This window comes from Dermochelys coriacea, chromosome 12, assembly GCF_009764565.3.
Source record: "Dermochelys coriacea isolate rDerCor1 chromosome 12, rDerCor1.pri.v4, whole genome shotgun sequence".
Classification (NCBI taxonomy): Eukaryota; Metazoa; Chordata; order Testudines; family Dermochelyidae; genus Dermochelys; species Dermochelys coriacea.
Genome location: NC_050079.1, coordinates 21,238,407 through 21,260,927, shown reverse-complemented (window position 1 = coordinate 21,260,927; position 22,521 = coordinate 21,238,407). Strand labels below are relative to the sequence as shown.

The 22,521-nt window shown below is 38.9% G+C and overlaps 1 protein-coding gene across 4 annotated transcripts in view; it reads right to left on the bottom strand.

Moving 5' to 3' along the window:
• Positions 1-3,557: 3,557 nt before the first annotated feature.
• The window catches only part of URI1 (URI1 prefoldin like chaperone), a 61,359-nt gene continuing 42,395 nt past the window's right edge, over positions 3,558-22,521 (bottom strand). For 3 of the 4 annotated variants that reach the window (XM_038367962.2, XM_038367965.2, XM_043494956.1), the window contains 5 exons: positions 15,121-15,301; positions 10,866-11,127; positions 9,359-9,501; positions 6,894-7,152; positions 3,558-4,372 (listed from right to left, as the gene is read on the bottom strand). In XM_038367962.2, the coding sequence (XP_038223890.1) occupies positions 4,187-4,372; positions 6,894-7,152; positions 9,359-9,501; positions 10,866-11,127; positions 15,121-15,301 (1,031 nt within the window). In that variant the 3' untranslated portion in view covers positions 3,558-4,186. The remainder of the gene's footprint in view (positions 4,373-6,893; positions 7,153-9,358; positions 9,502-10,865; positions 11,128-15,120; positions 15,302-22,521) is intronic. The other variant, XM_038367966.2, reaches the window with a different exon arrangement.

Here is a 22,521-nt window from a genome sequence, read left to right as displayed (position 1 = left end):
TCTCATTGACATAGAGATCAATTATATGAATTCCAAGATTTTTGGACCCCATTTCTTGATATATTTGCATAAAGAATGCTGAGATAGCTCATAAAGTGCCAGACTTCCATTGCTTTTTTTCTCCCTCTTCCCCTCCCCTCACCTGTCAGTCACCACCTTCCCTGTTTGCCTATTTGTGTATTTCATTTTATTTATTTGTTTCCCCCATACCATATCTTATGTCTGTGTAATATTGTCTTGTTTTGTATTGTCTGGTTTCACAGCTTTGACAAGTTGTAAAGTTGTGTAATTGCATAATTTTATTGGATATCCTGTGACATGTGCGGTATTTAGTAACATATACAACTGTAAGTCATTTACCTTTTTGCATTTTTTAGTGTTTGCTTCATAATGAAAATTAAACACACAAAATAAAAGAAAAAGAAGAAATGTCAAGTAACCTCCAGCTTGGCTCTAAATTAATCATACAAGGAAAGGTATGTGTTTTAGTGGAAACAAGTCTCAGAAAAGATTTAAGAGTAACAATTACTCCACAACTCACACTGCCTCATCAGTCCAGTCTGACAGAATATCCATATACATGTATTTTCTTTGAATTTTTCATTGTTATTCAAATTTTTCTGACAAACCTCTTGCAATTTTTTCTTTGTAAACATCTGAAATTGGAGCGGTGTTGTTTGTTTTGATTGGTGAGGTAGGCCGCACATTATTGTTTCTGTTCCTGGATTGAATGAGCATACAAACAGTCCCAACCCAATTGCTTGTGAGAGGATTTACAATTCAGTTTCCTTCTGTGATTTTGTGCACGTGATTTTGAAATTCACCTTCTCTGAACAAGTTTGTCAGGAAAACAGTGGGAAACTCTGAAATGTCTATGGAAGACCAACACAAAAAGGGTATGAATATGTCTGAAATTAAATCATTTGCAAATGTGGCAAGTGATTTAGGAAACGTTAGCCACCCACTAAGTCACATGCAGCACCACATTGTTTGTTAATCAATCAGAAGCCATGTAAATCAGAAACACCTACGGCTGCAACCCAAACAGGCTCACTGAGACCCTGTCTGGATTTGGAAAATGATGCAAGTTTAACAAAAGTATTAGTAAGTGTTTATCAACTCTGTTGGCAAGTGTGTTAGACATGTCAGTTAGCATGTTTTGAAACATTACTTAGCACCTACAGCAGATAAAGACTGATATTTAAAACGTGTTAGCTTGTCATAGTCAGTCTTTGTGTCCTCCCTAGCCTAACCTAGGACCCTAGGTTGACCATGACCCAGGCAAATGAGGTGTGTTTAATTCTTTTTCAGAGAGGCAGGATTTTGCCCCTGCCTCCTGGGGAAAAGTGCTGTTTAGCCTTCAAGCTATGTGGATCTTTGGGAATCTGCCACAGCTCAGGGGAATATTTGCAAATGACCAATACCTCACTCTGCCTCTTGGTCCCCAGTCAGCATGACTCCAAGTGTCAGCTCCTCAGTTGATGTAAATTGTTATAGTCCATTACTTTCAATGGAGCTGTGATAATTCACACCAGCTGAAGATCTGCCCCCAACACTTTCCTTATGGACAGCAGCCATTGGATCACCCATTGAAGTGACTCATTCCCAGTAGCATTGGCAGAGAGAACTATGCATGCCGCTGCAGCCTTCATCTTCCATGTAGCTCCTGGAATCCCACATAGACATCTACTTCAGAGATTCCCGAGGCCAGAAGGGACCATTGTGATCATCTAGTCTGACCAGTATAATACAGGCCATAGAACTTCCCCAAAATAATTCGTAGAGCAGAATTTGAAAACATCCAATCTTGATTTAAAACTGGTCAGTGATGGAGAATCCACCACGACCTTGGGAAATAGTTCCAATGGTTAATTACTTTCACCATTAAAAATGTATGCTTTATTTGCAGTCTGATTTTGTCTAGCTTCAACTTCCAGCCATTGGATTGTGTTATACCTTTTTCCTGCTAGATGGAAGAGCCCATTATTAAATATTTGTTCCCCATGTAGATACTTAGAGACTGTAATCAAGTCACCCATTTTCTCTATTAACATAAATAGGGCTCCTTGAGTCTGTCACTCTAAGGCATGTTTTCTAATCCTTTAATCATTTTCATGGTTCTTCCCCTTCATCAACATCCTTTTTGAATTGTGGATAACATAACTGGAAACGTTATTCCAGCAGCAGTTACACCAGTGCCAAATATAGAGATTATTTTATCTCCTTACTTCTATTTGAGATTCCTGTTTATGCAACCCAGGATCGCATTAGCTCTTTTGGCCAGAGCATCAACCTGGGAGCTCATATTCAGCTGATTATCTACCAGGATCCCCAAATCTTTTTGTGAGTCACTGCTTTCCAGGATAGAGTCCCCCCCAATCCTGGAAGTATGGCCTACATTCTTTGTTCCTAGATTATACATCTATATTTAGCCATATTAGAACACCTATTGTTTGCTTGTGCCCACTTTAATCCAGAGTGATCTGCATTGCTTGGTAGTGACCAGTCCTCTTCATTATTTACCGCTCCCCCAATTTTTGTGTCACCTGAAAACTTTATCATGGATGATTTTATGGTTATTCAGTTACGGTGGACGCCCATACTGATTTAGACACAAGATGGGATAAGAGTCTTCCTTCGCCTTGGCACACTAAACGTCTGATGAGTAAAAGAGGTCATAGGCACTGTTGTTGTTATTCACTTTGCTTGTATACACAGTTGCTCTTTGAACATGATCATACATTTTCTTTGTTACTTAAACATTTGCAAAAACAACTGTTTGCAATCTAGGTGAGCTGTTGGGTTAGTTCTGGGCAGTTTAGCAAGGAAGTTGCATTTTAAAGCCAACAAAGATAAATAATGAGCTTGTTTTTTAATTAAAGAAAACCTAAGGACAAATTTAAGTTTAAAACCAGGAAGAGATGTCTCCAGTCCCCCAAACTGGCTTCCTGGGTGAGGCAGTGGACAGTTTACACCACAGGAACAGAGAAACCCGAGAGCGCAAGCTGCAAGAGCTGGCTAGATCCTGGCCCAAAATACTTTTCTGGGAGTAGTATTAGGAGACTTGCTGTCCAAATGAGATGACCAAGGCCTGGAAAGTAAGATGCTGGTGGGAACAAGAACTGTGCAGGGTGGTGGAAGGAATGTCACCTGGGTAACCACATGGTTAAATCCACAGAACCCTGGGCCAGAGACCAATCATGTCTATCTGCTGCAGCAAGACATTTTGCCTCAGTTCTCAGTGTCTTAGTCCTGTTAAGTTTTGAAATAAAATTGCAGCCATTAAGACATTTAGCAGCCACCCTCTCTGGGCATTTCCATGACAATTAAAATATTATTTGAATATATAAAAACTGGGGATTTTGTAACCATAGTCTGGGTCTATGCTACTCTCCCTATGTGCATGTAATTGCCACTGAAATGAATGGGTGTTTGCTACACAAAGGAGAAGAGAACTGACCGTGTGTCTATGCAATAGTGAGGCGTTTCAAAGAAGAACCTCTTTCCACATTTTCAGTTATTAATAAATCAACAAAAAAACCAAACAAATTCACAGCTTTGTTTTTACTTGAAAAGTTTAATTTTACAAAATACCATTTTCCATGAAAGAAACTTCCCTTCAACGTACATGAATACAGCTTTCCGTTTTAAAGATCTGTACAGTAAGATATCAGAGAGGTTCAATAGAAGGAAAAAAACCTGAATTTTAGCAGGTACCTACAACAATGTGGATACAAGAGTGTCTTAAAATGCTAAAGCAAATAATGAAATATAATTGTTGAATCAATTTGAAATTTGAAAAGTTTCTTTAAAACTGTCCAGATGGTAAGTAGGACATCACAGCTGGTACAAAACTGCCTGTATATTTAGGTTTAAACATAAAACCAATGACATATGAAGAGAAATCTTTGAAAAATAATTCCAAGTGCTGTTATCATAAGGCAAACATATACAAAGGTGCTGACCACATACAGGGAAATTGACAAAATTAACTGAATATTGAAGTGTTCAAACATTTTTTTTTTTTGTTAAATATCACCAATAGAGGTCTATTAAGATAAACAATGCCAAATTAACATAAGATACCTTTTTACTAACTAGGCGTAATGCACGTAGTTTTACATAATCTCAACAAATGTGAAACTAAGCGTTAATATTCAAACTTTCAATGTGTAGGCAGCAGGGCCTAGTTTGTCTGTTGCATTCTGGCAGCTTTGAATTTTGAAATCCTCTTTGTAGTTTCTTCTGATGCCTCAGACAGAACTTCCTCTGATTTTCGCTCTGGAATGGTAGGCAGGACAGGGTGAGCAATGCTTGGGTGTGGTATTAAGGGAGACAAAGGCTCTTTTTCTATAACAGTTCCAGAAAAAGCCTACAAGAGAAAAGAAAAGTAAAGAAAACTCAGAATGAGCTAATAAAATGCAGATGTGAAGCTTTGCCCATAAGGTCATTACCCTATATTAGCCTTATTAGGATGGTTATTTCTTTTAATCAAAAGTAAAGAAATATATTTAAATCAATGGTAGTTCCTTGAATAAGTAACCAAATTGTAATTAACCTCAAAATATAGCTTGTTCAAAGAAATCTGAATGATAGTGTTTTAAAAGTACTACTTAATCACATTCCTAACTGCATAAATGATCTGAAAAAATTGCTTCCCACTGATACATGTTCAAGAAAATAAAATAGATGATGCAACAGGCAATTTCATCTTGAATAACAAATGGGAAAAATTTGCAGATTTTTGGTCTGTCAGCATTTCCATCATATGTCATAGTCTCATGGCTTAATATCTTGGCCTTTTCTAATTGCATCAAGATGGCACCTAGAATACAAGTTTACCTATATTTTGCTGGTTTTTATTTTTTCTTTCTTACCAAAAATGATCAAAAATTGGTCAAGGCAGTTTAAACTTGAGAGCAACAAATGACTTCCAATTCTTTTCTTCCTTTACAAATTCTAACTAAAACCATACATGCTTAGTATTTTAAAATTACAATTTCCATTATAGCTTTTTTGCTACGTAAAGAAAAAGAAACAGCCAGGATAGTTACAATTTGAAAAGCAGCGAGTAAAAAACTCTTTCATAAATGCCATAGGTTTACAGTATCCATAATACTGTGCTTATGCAATTTAAAATATTAAGTTTTCAAAAAGTCACAATATTATGTGCCAAAAATTAAAAATGGTTCAGGGCATTTCAGAAAAAAGGTACACTAATTTACACCCAAGATTTGATCATTATATTGGGCGGGAGGGAATAGATTCCAGATTTATTAAATCTGCTCTTTTAAGAATTACTCAGTTGCCAAGGAAAAGGCAGCAAAACAAAATAGTTACTCTTATTGCAGGACCTGCAAAAAAAGTAAATGTTTTTTGTGCTGTCCTCCAACAGCTAAACTAAGCCCAAAGCTGTGCCTGTTCTGCTGATTTGTTCACCAGTGTCATTTTTTTAAATAGGTAAATAAAATACAGCTACTGATGTTCTGCTGCGTTAGGAAAAAAGAAAAAAATCAGCACATGGCAAATGTTGCCAGAAAAATAATATACTTCAAATAACCATAAAAACAACAAAGCAAAAACAACAATTTTTTTTTTTTTTTTTTTTTAAGTGAATGTCCCTTTCGTTCTGACTGGAGCATTTTGCTCTGTGTGATATAATTACTTAAAAATACAGAGATACTATAGATACATGCCCTATTCAGAGAATGGATTGATGTAGGAATGATTTATTATTGTTATTGTTTTACAGTGACCAAAAGTGTACTAGATGCTCAACATACAGAAGATATAGTCTCAGCCCCCAAAAGATTATGATCTTTAGTGCTAACCCTGCAAAAGAATCCATGCCAGCAGATCCTTACGTCCCCACTGAATTTCTTTAAAGTCAATGGGACTCCATGCAGGCATAAGGGCTGCCACATGGATCCCTCAGCAGCATTAGGGTCTAAACAAATATAACAAAGTGGATATAAAGAAAAACAAAAGGGGCATGAGGGTTACAACAACAGGACCATGTGGCTGTTTACAGAGTAAAGCATGCAATAGGTCTTCTATGAGTCTACTTTTTCTTAAAAATAACTATCTTCCCAGAAGAAACTATTTCTCTTTGAAGATGCCTTCTGTCTACAGAACTTCTGAAAATTCAATGTAACCTAACTTTTAAAAAATTGCTGTAATTTTCCATAACAAAAACAGAGGTAAAATATTAATCCCATGCTTAGCATAGCAGCAGCCACATCTCATTTCTGAACATTTTCAATGGTTTTCGCAGCTACTCACCAAGCACATGCACTAGTGACGTACAATCTCTTTCATTTATGATAAGAAATTACCCAAGACTTTCCAAAAAGTCTTGGAAATATATTTGGTTCGGCTCTTCAATGGCATCTTGCCTGAAAGAGTAGGTTCTTCTTAAAGACCGAAATGCCAGAAGTTGTGCTCTATGTCCGCTGGACAACTTCCTCCCTCCTCCTGTCATGGGACTCCGTAAACACTCCGAGGAGCCCAATGACACCATTTGTTTTAAAATATAAAATAAGCCCTGGAGGTTCTCCATAATTGATGTGTTAACATAGTAAGAGCCTACAGAATACACAAAATCGCCTTCCCTCCCTCAGATTAGCAATTAGTGCTCAGTGGAAAGGATACTGTCTATTGCTACACAAAAGTGGCAAATAGTCAGCTCGGCTGGCTATCCCACAATGAGAGGAAAAGGATAAGTGCAGGGAGAAGAACGGTTTTCCTGGCAATCTCTCCCCAAAGATGAGAGAGGTAGGGAGAGCTGGAAAATTAGTTAAAAAGAAATTAAATAAACTGATGGTAGAGGCAACTACACTATCCAGCATTTTCCTTATCCATGCCAACAATCAATAATTAATCAAAAAATGTACCTCAAATGTCCCTGATAAGGTTGAAAGTTTTTTTGGAAGATGCTCCTGCCCCTCCTCCTCTTCCTCCTCCAAGATCCCTTCACTGTTGTCACTGTAAGTAGCTTCATCATAGCTAATACTCCTCAGAACTCCTCGTCTGTCATCAAACTCAGCAGCACTGCTCTCACTGGTATCACTACAAACACTATTCTCTCTGCTTCGAGACTTCAAAATTGATTTACGAGGGACATATTCTCCATTCACAACATCAACAAAGACTCTATAAAGGAAAATGTTAGCTTTAATAAACTAATTCAGGATCAGATGACAAATTTACAGTTATCTCACTTTGTCTTTTGTACAAATTAATTATGATTTGCATTTCTAACTTTTCAACTGCTGTATTACAATACTGTACCTTTAAAAGATACAATAAAGCATTTTTTTTTTTTTTTTTTTTTTTTTTTTTTTACTAATGAACATGGAGTAATTCTGCCAGCCAAACACTGTCATGCCTCTATTAAAGGATTAGCTGGTATACTCCCCTTTTTGAAGAATGTGTATAGCTCTTAGACACTTGACAGAACAGCTTGATTTGCAAAATGTAAAGAAACATTATAGTCACAAGATGATTTTGAGGGTTTAAATTCTAGAAACCAAATAGAATGTTGTGATAACAGAAGGTTTTCTAGTGTGAAATCATTTTCAGATGTAGAATATAAAAACAAGTGCTTGAAACATTTACTCCCACAGGGCTAGGAGTTTTCCCAGGCAAGTGCCATAATTTTCTTCAGCATCTACACTTTCACTAAAAATAAAGTAAGTTTTTAGTTCATAGGGTTCTGAAGAAACTTTCCAAACATGAACCGTGTGAACGGTCAGAGAATCCTCTTCCTGAGTCTATGGATACTGTTCCCATCCCTCTGTTGCTGCTCATAGCTTTCCCAAACTGTAATGATAATTGACTAGCATCAGTTAATTTCCACAGCTGTTCTTAGAAACCCTATGGGTAGCTATAAAACCAAAGAGAATCAGGTCAATTTAGCACTGCTGCAGCTTGCCAGAGGAAGAGGTAGGTACTAGAACTATTCATTGCGGAGGAGAATTCAAAAACAGGTGAGGTACTATAGGAGACACCTCAACAATACTACCTCACAGCAGCTGGGGAATCTGGGAAAAAGTAGTCAGCTATGGAGTTTAATAGCACAGCACTGAAATCAATGAAAGTTTTGCCACTGACTTAACTGGGAGCAGAAGCAGGCTCACAGAGAGAAAAAAAGTACAACAGCTCCCTTTCAGCAGCTTGAAAGTGGGATTTTTTGTTTGTTTCTTAAGGGTTTCACATTTTCTACTCACTTACTAGCCTAAGACTACAAAACATACCAATCCTTATCGGGGTTCAAAGACAGCACCATGAATCCCTAAACCTTCTCTTGTCCCAGCAGTTGTACAGCTGTGGGGGTGGGCTGGACTTTCACCTAGATGTTGCCTCTGAACAGATTTTCAAAGGTATTTAGGCATGTGAAGATGTAGAAAGGTGCCTAGTAGGTACCTAGAGGCTTTTAAAAATTCTAACTCTCACTGATTGCAATAGATCTAGGTGCTTTTGAAAACCCAATAGGTGCCTGTCTGCATCTTTAAACACCTAAATACCTTTAAAAATCTGGCCCCTGTCTCGATCTTACTTTGTCCTTTGTGCAGACGTGTAGCTATCAGAAGTCTGGTCAATTTTTCTTGCCCTTTGAAGGAGAGAATGGATAGGGAGTGAATAGAGAAAGGTGTGTATCTGTGAGCAGATGGGGAAGAGAGACTGGAATTAAAAGTTGGAAAAGGAGAAAAGAGAGATTTTGTAGGGAGAGAAGAAATGAGAAAGAATATACCAGAGAGGAGGTAAAGCACATGCTGAAAGGAACATGCTCAGCTGGAGGGAGAGTAAGAAAAGAGGAAGGCGACAATAACAACTCAGACAGATACGTCAAGGGAAAGAAACAATGGAGTGAAGCTAGAAAGAGAAAGAAGGCATAATGTGACGGACATGATCAGTTATATTTAAAAAATATTAACAGGAAGTTGATTGACAATATGTTTAATTAAACAATTTGCAATAAGCCATTTCATTCCTTTAAGTTGCAGAAGAAACGGCATGAAGCAGTGGGATAAATTTTAAAAACACTGCTAAAAGGAATTATGATCGGCTCTTAATTTGAGAAAATGTAACTCTCAGCAAAGCAGCATGCAATAGCTATGAAGTGTGGCAGTTTAAACATGTGACAACCATGCAGGAGACACAAAAGTGTTCATTTCTTAAGATGTACACCCAGTTCCAAATGCTTCTTTTGGGAGACACTGGGCAGCTCCATTTTTGGGTAAGATGGCAAAGTTGCTGCAGGATGCTTCAAAAAGGACACGCTTGAACACAAAAGAAGGCCTTATTTTTCAAGTGTGCTACGGGAAAAGCAGGGCAGCCATCACTTTACATTACATACCGGTAAATGTCTGCTGGTGTTTTGATGTTAGGCAGTTCTGGAGCAAAGTGTCCATTGCCATTGCTATTCTTCCTTTTACGTTTGGCCTCTTCTTTCTTTTCACTAAATTTCAAAGTAGTATTTTTTCCTGTGTTTATTCTTACCTGAAAATTAAAACACAAATTGGTCTAGAGTATAAAAATCAAGCGATCATGAGGGCATGGATCAAGTCAGTTCATGAATTCTTCATATCCAAGCAACTGGGTGGCTACAGTTAAACAACAAAATGTATTGACAGTGACAGTCTCAGTTCTCACTGTTTCGATATTATGTGCAAAATTCATGTGCATTAGCACTTAGTGTCAAGAAATAGCTTCTTGCACCAGGATTGCATAAGCATAAACAACCTGATTATACATCAAACCATACATCCTAAACCATTAACTCCATTCACCAATAAGAGCTTAGTTTCCCCTGAATGCAATGTTTCCCTTGAATATAAAAGGCATTTTTAGAACACTTGGACCAGGGAGGCTACCTTTTAGAAATATATGACAGTGTGTAAACTTTAATATCACTTTTTGGTATAATTTTTGAGAATTCATGACTGAATTGGGAGATTTCAAAAACACAGAGCAGCAAAAGAAACCTTCTGAAATAAAAGCCAAATTAAACTTTTTCTATAGTCAAGGTCCCAAATACAAGACATGCCATGGCACTTCTTGTCAAGGTTTCACATGAATGTTTGACATAACACGTTGAATTCTGCGATGGCTTTTACATTTTACAATATTGCATGTCTAAAATATAAAATGCATTTTCAGAAAAAAAAATTGAGTCCAGGGCTGTAAGTAGCTCAAACAGCTCCTGTAGTAACATTTTACATGTGCTATAAGGAGTACAATCTATGGTTAGAGTCCAATGACAGATAAACTGGTAGCTACTATTGTTTCTGTCACCTGAGAAAATCCTAGATATTAAAGATGCAAGAGACCTATTAGGACATTTAGTGCACTCCCACTCGCAACCCCACCAAAGCAGTACACCTGCTAGTGTAGTCCATTACTTTTTAATCTCCCAAGGGATGGGATCTTCCATCATTTCCCTTGAGACATTGTTCCCAATTATAAAGTAGACAGATTTCTGACTTATTTCTTCATGAGTCTTTATTTCACACTGGCTTTAGCATTTAACTTCAGCTCTGGCAGGCTGGATGACTCCCTCAAGAATACATCACTGCTGCCTCTTCCTTTGACTATAGGAGTTGCTCTAGATAACACATCACTCACTCTCCCCAGAGAATAAGGATGCTGCTTTCGTTGTGGTCCCTGCCTCTTTAAATCTAGTAAACAAGGAACTGGCTTCAGCTCTGAACTCTAACACCATCTTACCCATGTGAGGTAGGTCCTTTTTTTGACTCATTAAAGCAATTGTTTATTGTCTGGTGCTATGGGGTACACTATTTTAAATAAAGCATGTAGTATATCTACATTATATGGAGATAAATACATAAAGTAATAGTACAAACCCTTTTAGGTTCAACAGTATGAGAAAAAAATATAGTTGGTTCAAAATGATCAACGCCTAAATCATCTTCATCATCACTGTGATAATGACTTGGGCCATTAACTTGACCACTGAACAATTCTGAATTTGTTACTTCTTTCTGTACATTGTCCTGAGTAGTAGAGTCTTCCACTCTGTGTACCACATTCAGATCTGTCTTATCTTCTTTCTCCTCTTCAGAGGAGGTTGTATCTTCTCCATTTGCCTCAGTTGTATCAGGTGTCCTATAAAATGCAAAAAAATACTTAAAGAAAGAAAACTGATCAATACATATCATAACCTAACAAGATAACTTACAGAACAACATACGAAGCCACTGAATAATTTCCTTTACTTATGAGATGAGATTTTCTGGCAGAGGTTAAGGAAGAACAGTATCATACATGATGTAATTCTTTTTTAAGGGCCAGACTGTGGAGCCTTTACTCATAATGGAACCACTTCATTAAGGAAATGCTTACCAATACAAACAAGAGAGCCACAATCTGGTCCCAAGTCATAATTTTTGCTTTAGGACCAAAACTGCTCTAAGGATGGTCATTCACAATTAAAAGAGTTGTTTACTGAGGAGTTGTACACCACAGGTCAGAAATGCGAAAGGTTCAACTATAATACTAGCTTACCCATCTTGTACACTTTGGGCTGGAGTCTCTCTTGCAACCAATCTCTAATCAGTGCAAGAGACAGATTAGGGTGTCAGGGAGCTGGTTACAGCTCTGAGATCAAGGGCCTTTCTGCAGTAGCCCCAGGGCAGTGAAAGCAGCTATAGGGCTGCTCTAACTCACACCCTGGCACAGGGTCTCAAATGGCCCCTATGCCATTGGAGGATGGGAGCAGTGCAACTCTACTCTGCAATCCTCCAATCTCCTTTCCATGTTGTGCCCTCTAGGATGGGCATGGGAGGGAAGCCGTAGTCACAGGAGCTGCCTCTGCCATTGGGTAATTTCCCTATGCCAGGAGAATGAGGGAATTCCTTCCTGGACATTTACAGACAGATTCCAGCTGCTCTGCACCACCAATAGAAAATCTGGCCCTTTATGTTCCAACCTTCTTCACCCTACCCTCATAATTAGAGTCCAATTCTTTTAGTTCTATCTATCTGGGTGTTTATAGGCTCCATAACTGTATAATCCAAACTCCTCACAAACATTAATTAGTTTACTCTCACATGATACACTTGAGGTAAGGAAGTTTTATCATCCCCATTTCAATGATGGGGATCAGAAATTCAATGTATCCCGATCACACAGGAAGTATGTGGCAGTCAGGTTCTGTACAAAGAAAAGGAGTAGTTGTGGCACCTGAGAGACTAACAAATTTATTTGAGCATAAGCTTTCGTGAACTACAGCTCACTTCATCGGATGCTTTCAGTGGAAAATACAATGGGGAGATTTATATACACAGAGAACATGAAACAATGGGTGTTGCCATACACACTGTAACGAGAGTGATCAGGTAAGGTGAGCTATTACCAGCAGGAGAGTGGGGGCGGGAGGGGGGGGGTACCTTTTGTAGTTATAATCAAGGTGGGCCATTTCCAGCAGTTGACAAGCACGTCTGAGGATGGGAGGGGGGAAAATAAACATGGGGAAATAGTTTTACTTTGTGTAATGACACATCCATTCCCAGTCTTTATTCAAGTCTAAGTTAACTGTATCCAGTTTGCAAATTAATTCCAAATCAGCCGTCTCTCACTGGAGTCTGTTTTTGAAGTTTTTTTGTTGAAGAATTGCCGTAATCGAGTGACCAAAGAGACTGAAGTGTTCTCCGACTGGTTTTTGAATGTTATAATTCTTGACATCTGATCCTGAGAGAGCAACTTCACTTTTTAACTCCTGAAAGAGCAACTTACAATTCCTGAAAGAGCAATTTCCCTTTTTAACTCCTGGAAGAGCAACTTACCCCTCTCTGGGCCAGAGGGAGAGACGCTAAGCATCCCTCTGTATCACTCGGCCTACTACCACCGAGGGTTCATACACTAAATATAAAAATTCTTCCCAGGATCAGAGAGAGAAACATTAAGTTCTCCTCTTAAGGTCAGTTTTGCTACAGCTTTTTGTATGTACCTAGGCTTTTTCGGTTTGGAGCGAGGATCTCTTAAGTCCTCCTCCTATTGCCCAACCATACTACGACCAGGGGTATACCCACCTCCAATTATTTCCCCCCAGCAGTCCGGGGTGGAGAGAAGGATGCTAAACCTCTCCCCTTCTCCACCCTGCTATGACCGAGGGTGTGTATACCTTTTAACCATAACAATTCTCAATGCATAGCAATTTTACTATTCAACTAAGATTCAGACAAAAACTCCTATTTCCTTCAGAGTTTCTGGTTAATTAATTGAAAGTTTCTAATCTTTTCCTATAGTACCAGGCTTACTAAAGCTGGCGGTGTGCACACCAGTTTTTACAATAATCGTGGATTCTGTGCTTGTTCCCCCCACTGCATTCTCCACCATTAATGCTCTACAGACAAAACTCCACAGGATTGTTTCAGGGGACAAAACAAGAGGTCTCGTTTATTATAATAACACAGTTTGATTTAAGACCAATAACTAATATCTCGGTGTGTACACACACACACACACACACACACACACACACACACACACACACACACACACACACACACACACACACACACACACACACACACACACACACACACACACACACACACACACACACACACACAAAAATGTTCTGCAGCTGCTGTATAGTTACCAGTCCTGAATGTAGCTTGAGTTCATGGCTTGGATTCGTAGCTTGTAGCGGCTAACTGGCCAGGAAAGCCAGGCACAAGGAAGAACTGGGTCTCTGTTGGGCATGCACTGATGCCCTTCCATGTTGGCAGCAGAATGTTACCCTCCACAGTCTTCCATCTCACCCATCCTTTTTGTAAGCTTTAGTTTGAATCCAGAGTCTATAGGTCTTGCTGTGTCATGCTGCTTCTGGGTTCGGTGTGATTGATCGCCCGTCAATTGCAGACATGACTTTCAGCCTAGGACCTGGCTTTGATGTTTCTTCAATTGTACTTTTGTTCTTTTCTTTTGAGGGTGGACTCCTCTTACACTGTCAGAGCTATTGTCTGAATCTTCAGCGGTTGATGTTTACACTTTACTTCATCAGGACAGTTTGGGGCTGGAGGTTGATTCCATCATCCATATATACCTCATTCACACATCTAACCTACACTACTCAGATTACAGCAGGGTTTTGCAAAAATGAAGTGAGCATTTTAAAATGGAGTTTGGGACAAGTTAAAATGGAGTTTGGGTTACAACATGGACAAGTGTAAGGAATGGCAAACAGTGAACACAGACTAACATGGCTGCTACTCTGAAACCTGTCAGAAGTTACAATGTTGAAGCAAAAAGAAAAGGAGTACTTGTGGCACCTTAGAGACTAACAAATTTATTTGAGCATAAGCTTTCGTGAGCTACAGCTCACTTCATCGGATGCATTCAGTGGAAAAAAATGTTGAAACAGTGCAAGTTTCAGTGATTTAAGCAGCAATTGGATTGAAAGTGAAACTCAATTAGCCAGTTATTGGGGTGCCTGGTTTTATGAATGAATGTAGTTTAATTCATAATACTTTACTTATGAAGTTATATTAATAAAGTGAACAATTAAAAACAATTTCATTGATCAGTGCCCAGCTTGATTATCACTACAAAAGGACCCCCGCCCCCGCTGGTAATAGTTCACCTTACCTGATCACTCTCCTTACCGTGTGTATGGTAACACCCACTGTTTCATGTTCTCTGTGTATATAAATCTCCCCACTGTATTTTCTACTGAATGCATCCGATGAAGTGAGCTGTAGCTCACAAAAGCTTATGCTCAAATAAATTTGTGTTAGTCTCTAAGGTGCCACAAGTACCCCTTTTCTTTTTGCGGATACAGACTAACACAGCTGCTGCTCTGAGGCTCTGTACAGAGATCTTCCTTTATTATGAGCAGCTTATTTTAAGTTTCACATTGTATTTATTTTTTTGAATTTTAAAGGTATTAAAAAGTATCCAGAGTTCTGAATGGATGTTTTTAGGATTTTCTCAGTTTATAATCGAAACAAAATCAACAACCATTCACTTTTAAACATGCAATAATGCTCCTCAACCATCACTGATTTAAGCATCAACTGCAAAAAGCACCTATTTGTTCATACTAGTAAGGATTTTAATTACATCTTTCAGCCCAAACTTGCAACAGTAATATACCTGTCAAATTCACCCAGCATCTCTTCTCGTCTCTCAAGCTCTTCCAATCGGGCCCACAGTTCCTCCTCAGATTGGGAACAGCCCTTGGACTTTGTATCCGTCCCATTTTCTTGAAAATGTACCTCAAAAACATCCGACACTTTTGGCTTTGAATGAGGCTTGTGAGCAGTTCTGCGTTTTCCTTTGCAAAATAAATAAATAAATATTTACCCAAAACATTTTCCATTTCAAATTACTGCTGAATTGTTTAAGTAATACTGTCAGTGAACCAGAACATTGTCATAGGATAATGCTATGGCAAAACAGAAACACTGATACTTCTATTACAAAAAGAAAAGGAGTACTTGTGGCACCTTAGAGACTAACAAATTTATTTGAGCATAAGCTTTCGTGAGCTACAGTTCACTTCATTGAATGCATCACTTCATCCGATGAAGTGAGCTGTAGCTCACGAAAGCTTATGCTCAAATAAATTTGTTAGTCTCTAAGGTGCCACAAGTACGCCTTTCCTTTTTGCGAATACAGACTAATATGGCTGCTACTCTGAAACTTCTATTACAGTGGTTTGGTACCTCATTTGATTTAATCATTTCCTCTAGTGGTGCAATAGTGTGACAGTTGCTCACTGTGCCATTAATTGGGGAAACAAACCTTCTTTGTGCTTTGGCTCACTTGGGACCAACTATCTATATAAGTAGATGTTTTTTTAAATTTATGAAGTACAGCAATGTTACCTGCAAATTAGAGATGATTTACAGGACAAAGTGGGAAATGTAGCAGGAGCCATGTTATCTGCCCATCATTCTTTGGTAATTATGAATTCACTTCACTCAACAACAAAAAGCCATTTTTAGCTTTAAAATCTTAGTTTTCTAATAACAAAAATAAAACTTTTAAAGCTTCAGAAGTGGCTAGAGAAATTTGCTCCTCAGTGAACAGCAGCCACAGGCAGTCACTGTGGTCATTTAAATGTTTCATAATCTGTTCAAATGGTAAACACATTTGTTTCCAGACTCATAGACTTTAAGGCCAGAAGGGACTATCATGATCATCTAGTCTGACCTCCTGCACATGGCAGGCCACAGAACCTCACCCAACCACTCCTGCAATAGGTCCATAGTCCCTGGCTGAGTTACTGAAGTCCTCAAAACTTGATACAAAGACTTCAAGTTACAGAGAATCCACCATCTGTTCTATTTAACACCAGCAAGGGACCCATGCTGCAGAGAAAGGTGAAAAAATCCCAGGGTCTCTGCCAATCTGCCCTGGAAGAAAATTCCTTCCTGACCTCATATATGGTGATCAGTTAGACCCTGAGCATGTGGGTGAGACCCACCAGCCAGACATCTAGGCAAGAATTCTCTGTAGTAACTCAGAGCTCTCTCATCTAGCATCCTATTTCTAGCCATTAGAGAGATCTGCTAATAGTAGACACGGATGGGCCATATGCCGTTGTCGGCAATTTCATCATATCATCCCCTCCATAAAAACTTAGGATTTTTTAAACAAGTAAGGTTTTTTGCTCCCACTACTCGTCTTGGAAGACTATTCCAGAACTTCATTCTTCTGATGGTCAGAAACCTTCATCCAATTTCAAGCCTAAACCTGTTGATGGCCAGTTTATATCCTTTTGTTCTTGTGTCAACATTGGCGCTTAACTTAAATAACTCCTCTCCCTCGCTGGTATTCATCCCTCTCATGATGTATTTATAGAGAGCAATCATCTCTCCCCTCAGCCTTTGTTTTGTTAGGCTAAACAAGCCAAGCTCCTCAAGTCTCCCCTCGTAGGACAGGTTCTCCATTCCTCTGATCCTCTTAGCAGCCCTTCTCTGCACCCACTCCAGTCTGAATTCATCTCTCGAAGATGGGAGACCCGAACTGCACACAGTATTCCAGATGAGATCTAACCAGTGACATGTACATTGGTAATAAAACTTCCATACTGCAACTGAAAATACCTCGCCTAATGCATCCTAGGATTGTCGTAGCCTTTTTCAGGGTTGCATCACACTAGTGGCCCAAAGTCATCCTGTGATTGACCAATACACCTAGGTCTTTCTCCTCCTCTGCTGCTTCCAACTGTTAAGTCCCCAGTTTATAGCAACAACTCTTGTTGTTAGTCCCTCTTTGCACTATTAAATTTCACCCTATTTCGATTATTCCAGTTTTCAAGATTGTCCCAATCTTCTTATATGATATTCTAGTCCTCCTCCAGATTGGGAGGTATTGCCAATTTTAGGTCATCCACAAATTTTTTCAATGCATTCCCACTTTCTGTGCCTAGGTCATTATTGAAAATGTTAAATAAAATTGGTCCTAAGACTGATCCTTGAGGAACTCCAATAGTAACCTCCCTCCAGCCTGACAGTTCACCTTTCAGTATGACCCACTTTAGTCTCCCCTTTGATCAGTTCCTTACCCACCTTTCAATTCTTGTATTAATCCCCATCTCCTCCAATTTAACTAAATTTCCCATGTGGAACTGTATCAACTGTTTTACAGAAATCCAGAGAGAATATATCTACTGCATTTCTTTTTGTCTAGAAAATCAGTTATCTTCTCAAAGAAAGAGATCAGGTAGGGCTGCCATGATCTACCTTTTCTAAAACTATGTTGCATTTCATACCAATTACTGTTTAGCTCCATGTCTTTACACTCTCCTTCAAAATTTGTTCCAAGACCTCGCATACAACTGAGGTCAAACTAACAGGCCTGTAGTTTCCCAGATCACTTTTTTCCTTTCTTAAATATAGGTACTATATTTGAAATTCTCCAGTCACAGGGTACAAGCTTTGAGTTTATGGATTCATTAAAAATCCTTGATACTGGGATCACAATTTCATGTGCCAGTTCCTTTAATATTCTTGGAGGAAGATTATCTGGGCACCTTGTTTTGGTCCCTGTGACAGAGTGCAGGGAGAGAGTAGGTGAACCTGCACTTTGGTCGCTTAGATGCTAATTAGTGCCCTAGAAGAAGCTGATTGGGGGTAATTAGCTAATCAGGCTGATGGGCTAAGAACTCAATTGGCCCAATCAGCCCAGGGATGATAAAAGAGGCACAGGAAGGAAGTGCAGAGGGAGGAACAGGGCTAGTGGAATCTCGTCATACAGAGGCCTCAGATAGGGAGACCTCTGTTCCTCTCAAGTCCTGCTGAGAGGGCCTAAAGCTCAGCATATATTGTAAATACGTGGGAGCCTGTGGTGATATTGGTAAAGGGAAACTGAAATAAAGTTTCACTGAGAACACACCCAGTGGAGTCCATATAGTTTCTGGACGGAAGAGGATGGGATGGAGTTGGACCCCTGTTACAGTCCCATTAAGCTGTCGGAGTTCGGCTTCCACCCCGAATGTGGTAATTTCTACTTCCATATCCTCATTCCTATCAGCCACCCTGCCAATGCCCCTATGCTCTTCATTATCTTTATTAAAAACTGAGACACGTATTCATTTAGGTGTTGGATATCTAGATTATCTTTATCTCCACTCCATCCTCTGTGTTTAGTGGTCTCTCTTCTTTTTTCCTTTGTTTTCTTTTTATTTATATAGCCAATGAATTTTTTTTACTATTGGTTTTAATTTCCTTTGCAAGGTCCAGCTCTGCTTGGCTTTTGGCAATTCTCACTTTATTCTTACTCTTCCACGCCTCAAAAAATGCTGATCCATCCCTTCCTTTCCTTGTGGGCTTTCTGCTTTCTCTTAATAACCTGTTTGAGATGCTTGTTCATCCAGTATTGGCTGCAATTGTTCCTTATGAGTTTTTTCCCCTTGCTCAGGATGCAGGCTCCAGATACTTTAAGTCAAAGTTGCAGAAACTAATTCCAAACCTTCTTCAAATTCTGATCTTTGAGTTCCTCGGTCCAGTCAACTTCCCTAGCTAATTCCCTTAATTTTGTTTTAAGTTTACCAGTGAAAATCAAGGACTCTAGTTGCAGTGAATGTATCTTACTATTTGTTTGGATAGTGTCTTGCACATTATGAGCAGTATCATAGCAAAAATGATCCCAGGTCCCTATCAGTAAAATGAGGATTGCACTATTTCCTTTCTTCTTCCCTTTGTCTGGTCTTATGTATTGAGATTGTAAACTTTCCAGGACAAGGTCTGTCTCTGACTAGGTGTTTGTAAGAGCCTAGCACAGTGGATCTGTGGCCTCTAGATGATACTGCAATGCAAATATAATCAAGAGTAAAAAAAAAAAATTAAAAAAAAAAAGATAAATCCCTTTTTTAATGGAAAATCCAAAAGCTTTAAAGCATTTGAGAGCAGTCACAGAAACTTGCTGAGAGCCTCCCTCTTTGTGAATTTATTCTTGAAGCCACTTTTAAAGCATTAAGAACTTTTTTGGTTAAAAAGTATCGCTGTTCAAATGTGGTAGTTCGTATTTTAGCAACTAGATATCAAAGTCTCAAAAGCAACTATAGAAAACAAATTCAAAATAGTGCCTGAAAGCAGCATGTTAGGATGTTAGCCAAAGCTCTTTAAGTGGATAACATTATACAGCATACCATTAACAAAAGGCTGAATTCAATTTTTACCAAGACTTAAATATAAAACTGTTGTAAGCTATCAAGCAATCAGAATGGCTCATACCGATTTCATTTGATATAATACAAGATGACAAAATTAACAAATAAATATTGCTTTTTGTAAATAAAATTTGAAAGGACTGTTTCGCAATATATTTCAAATTTCATTTTTAGATTTTCCTCTTGATATTTGATTTGCTTATGACAGGTTTCAGAGTAGCAGCCGTGTTAGTCTGTATTCACAAAAAGAAAAGGAGTACTTGTGGCACCTTAGAGACTAACAAATTTATTAGAGCATAAGCTTTCGTGAGCTACAGCTCACTTCATCGGATGCATTTGGTGGAAAAAACAGAGGAGAGATTTATATACACACACAGAGAACATGAAACAATGGGTTTATCATACACACTGTAAGGAGAGTGATCACTTAAGATAAGCCATCACCAGCAGCAGGGGGGGGAAAGGAGGACTAAACCTCTCCAACGCATCATCAAGGATCTACAACCTATCCTGAAGGACGACCCATCACTCTCACAGATCTTGGGAGACAGGCTAGTCCTTGCTTACAGACAGCCCCCCAATCTGAAGCAAATACTCACCAGCAACCACACACCACACAACAGAACCACTAACCCAGGAACCTCTCCTTGCAACAAAGCCCGTTGCCAACTCTGTCCACATATCTATTCAGGGGACACCATCATAGGGCCTAATCACATCAGCCACACTATCAGAGGCTCCTTCACCTGCGCATCTACCAATGTGATATATGCCATCATGTGCCAGCAATGCCCCTCTGCCATGTACATTGGCCAAACTGACAGTCTCTACGTAAAAGAATGAATGGACACAAATCAGACGTCAAGAATTATAACATTCAAAAACCAGTTGGAGAACACTTCAATCTCTCTGGTCACTCGATCACAGACCTAAGAGTGGCTATACTTCAACAAAAAAGCTTCAAAAACAGACTCCAACGAGAGACTGCTGAATTGGAATTAATTTGCAAACTGGATACAATTAACTTAGGCTTGAATAGAGACTGGGAATGGATGAGTCATTACACAAAGTAAAACTATTTCCCCATGGTATTTCTCCCCCCCACCCCACCCCCCACTGTTCCTCTGATATTCTTGTTAACTGCTGGAATTAGCCTACCTTGCTTGTCACCATGAAAGGTTTTCCTCCTTTCCCCCCCCTGCTGTGGTGATGGCTTATCTTAAGTGATCACTCTCCTTACAGTGTGTATGATAAACCCATTGTTTCATGTTCTCTGTGTGTGTGTGTGTGTGTGTGTGTATATAAATCTCTCCTCTGTTTTTTCCACCAAATGCATCCGATGAAGTGAGCTGTAGCTCACGAAAGCTTATGCTCTAATAAATTTGTTAGTCTCTAAGGTGCCACAAGTACTCCTTTTCTGATCTGCTTATGTTACCCTTCAGCACCAACAACTTGGCTACTCAAAGATAATTCAAGATATCTTGAAAACTGGAGTTTCTCAAGCATGCCAGTATTTTGCACTTCTTACTTTGGCAATAATGCCTTGAGTAAGGAAAGCACAACAGGGCACAATAAACTCACACAGTGACCAAAAGTAGTACACAGAAGACTGGAGAGATAATGACATATTAGTGAGACATTTTAGACACTGTTCTTGGCTTCCTCAAAGATGTAACCATTTCTCTGTCACCAAGATTGATGCTCAGACGATCAAAGCCAGGCTTGCCCTACCGCAGTTGTTAATTAATATCATTTGGATACTTATCTCTCAATCTCAGAGAATAAAGGATCAATGCAAGAACAGTGATAAAACAAGCAAACAAACTATCCTTACATATTTTCACAAATAAGTTATCTTCAAGAAAACACAGCTAATGAAGGTATAGGATACAAGAGAGATTCAAATGTATATAGACCATAGAGGAAATTTGAATCAGTAGCTATCATGAGACATCAAATTTGAATAGTATTTATAATATAATGTGGCCGTAGTAAAAGTTTTATATACTAATATGTAAGAATAGGCCCACTTCCCAGAATGCTAAAAACCTATATTTTGCATTCATAACTGCCAAAGGTACTGGTGACCTTTGTTCCTTCCAACACTGAAGTTACTGCCTCCACCTTCAAGTGCAAGGAATTTACTGATTTATTCCATGAAAAAGATCCCAATGCAGTTTTATATCAGCCAATCAAACATCTCCAGTTCATAACTCACTCTGATCTCCACATGTCCTACTGACACACTATTTTCAGCAAAGAAAACCAGTGCTGCTTCTACTCCTAATTCTTTTCACCTTTTGAATACTGTACCAAATAGCACAGAAAACAACTATCTTTCACCATTCCCCTCATCAAAAAACACTCCCTCTTTACAAGCTAATTTCCCATTGCCAATTTTTTCTTTCTTCAAAAATCCTGCAGTGACTTTTCACATATATTTCACTATTTCTCCAAAAACTACATTTTGAGATTTTTTAGTGTGGCTTTCAACCCATTCTCACAATAGTGAAAATGCCCTGGCTATGCTCAGTGTTCACCTCACCTCACATATGCCCGACACCCCCTTTTCATTCTTCTTGTCCTCGCTGTTGACGCTATGTGCAATGACATACTTCCCAAGGAACACATGAAGTCTGAAACTTAGTCCTCCTAGTTTCACTACTATCCGTTCTTTTGTGTGACTCAGAACAGATGTGTCTATACTGTCACTAGATCTTTCTTCTATGTGTCCCCCAGGAGTCAGTCTATGGTCCTTCCTCCTTCTCGATTTGGTCAACTCCTCCGAATTTGTAACATTGGGGGTTTGTTTCTCTGAAGATTCCAAAATCTGGTTACTGAGCTCTCTGTTGGTAACCTAACCCTCCAAGTCAGGA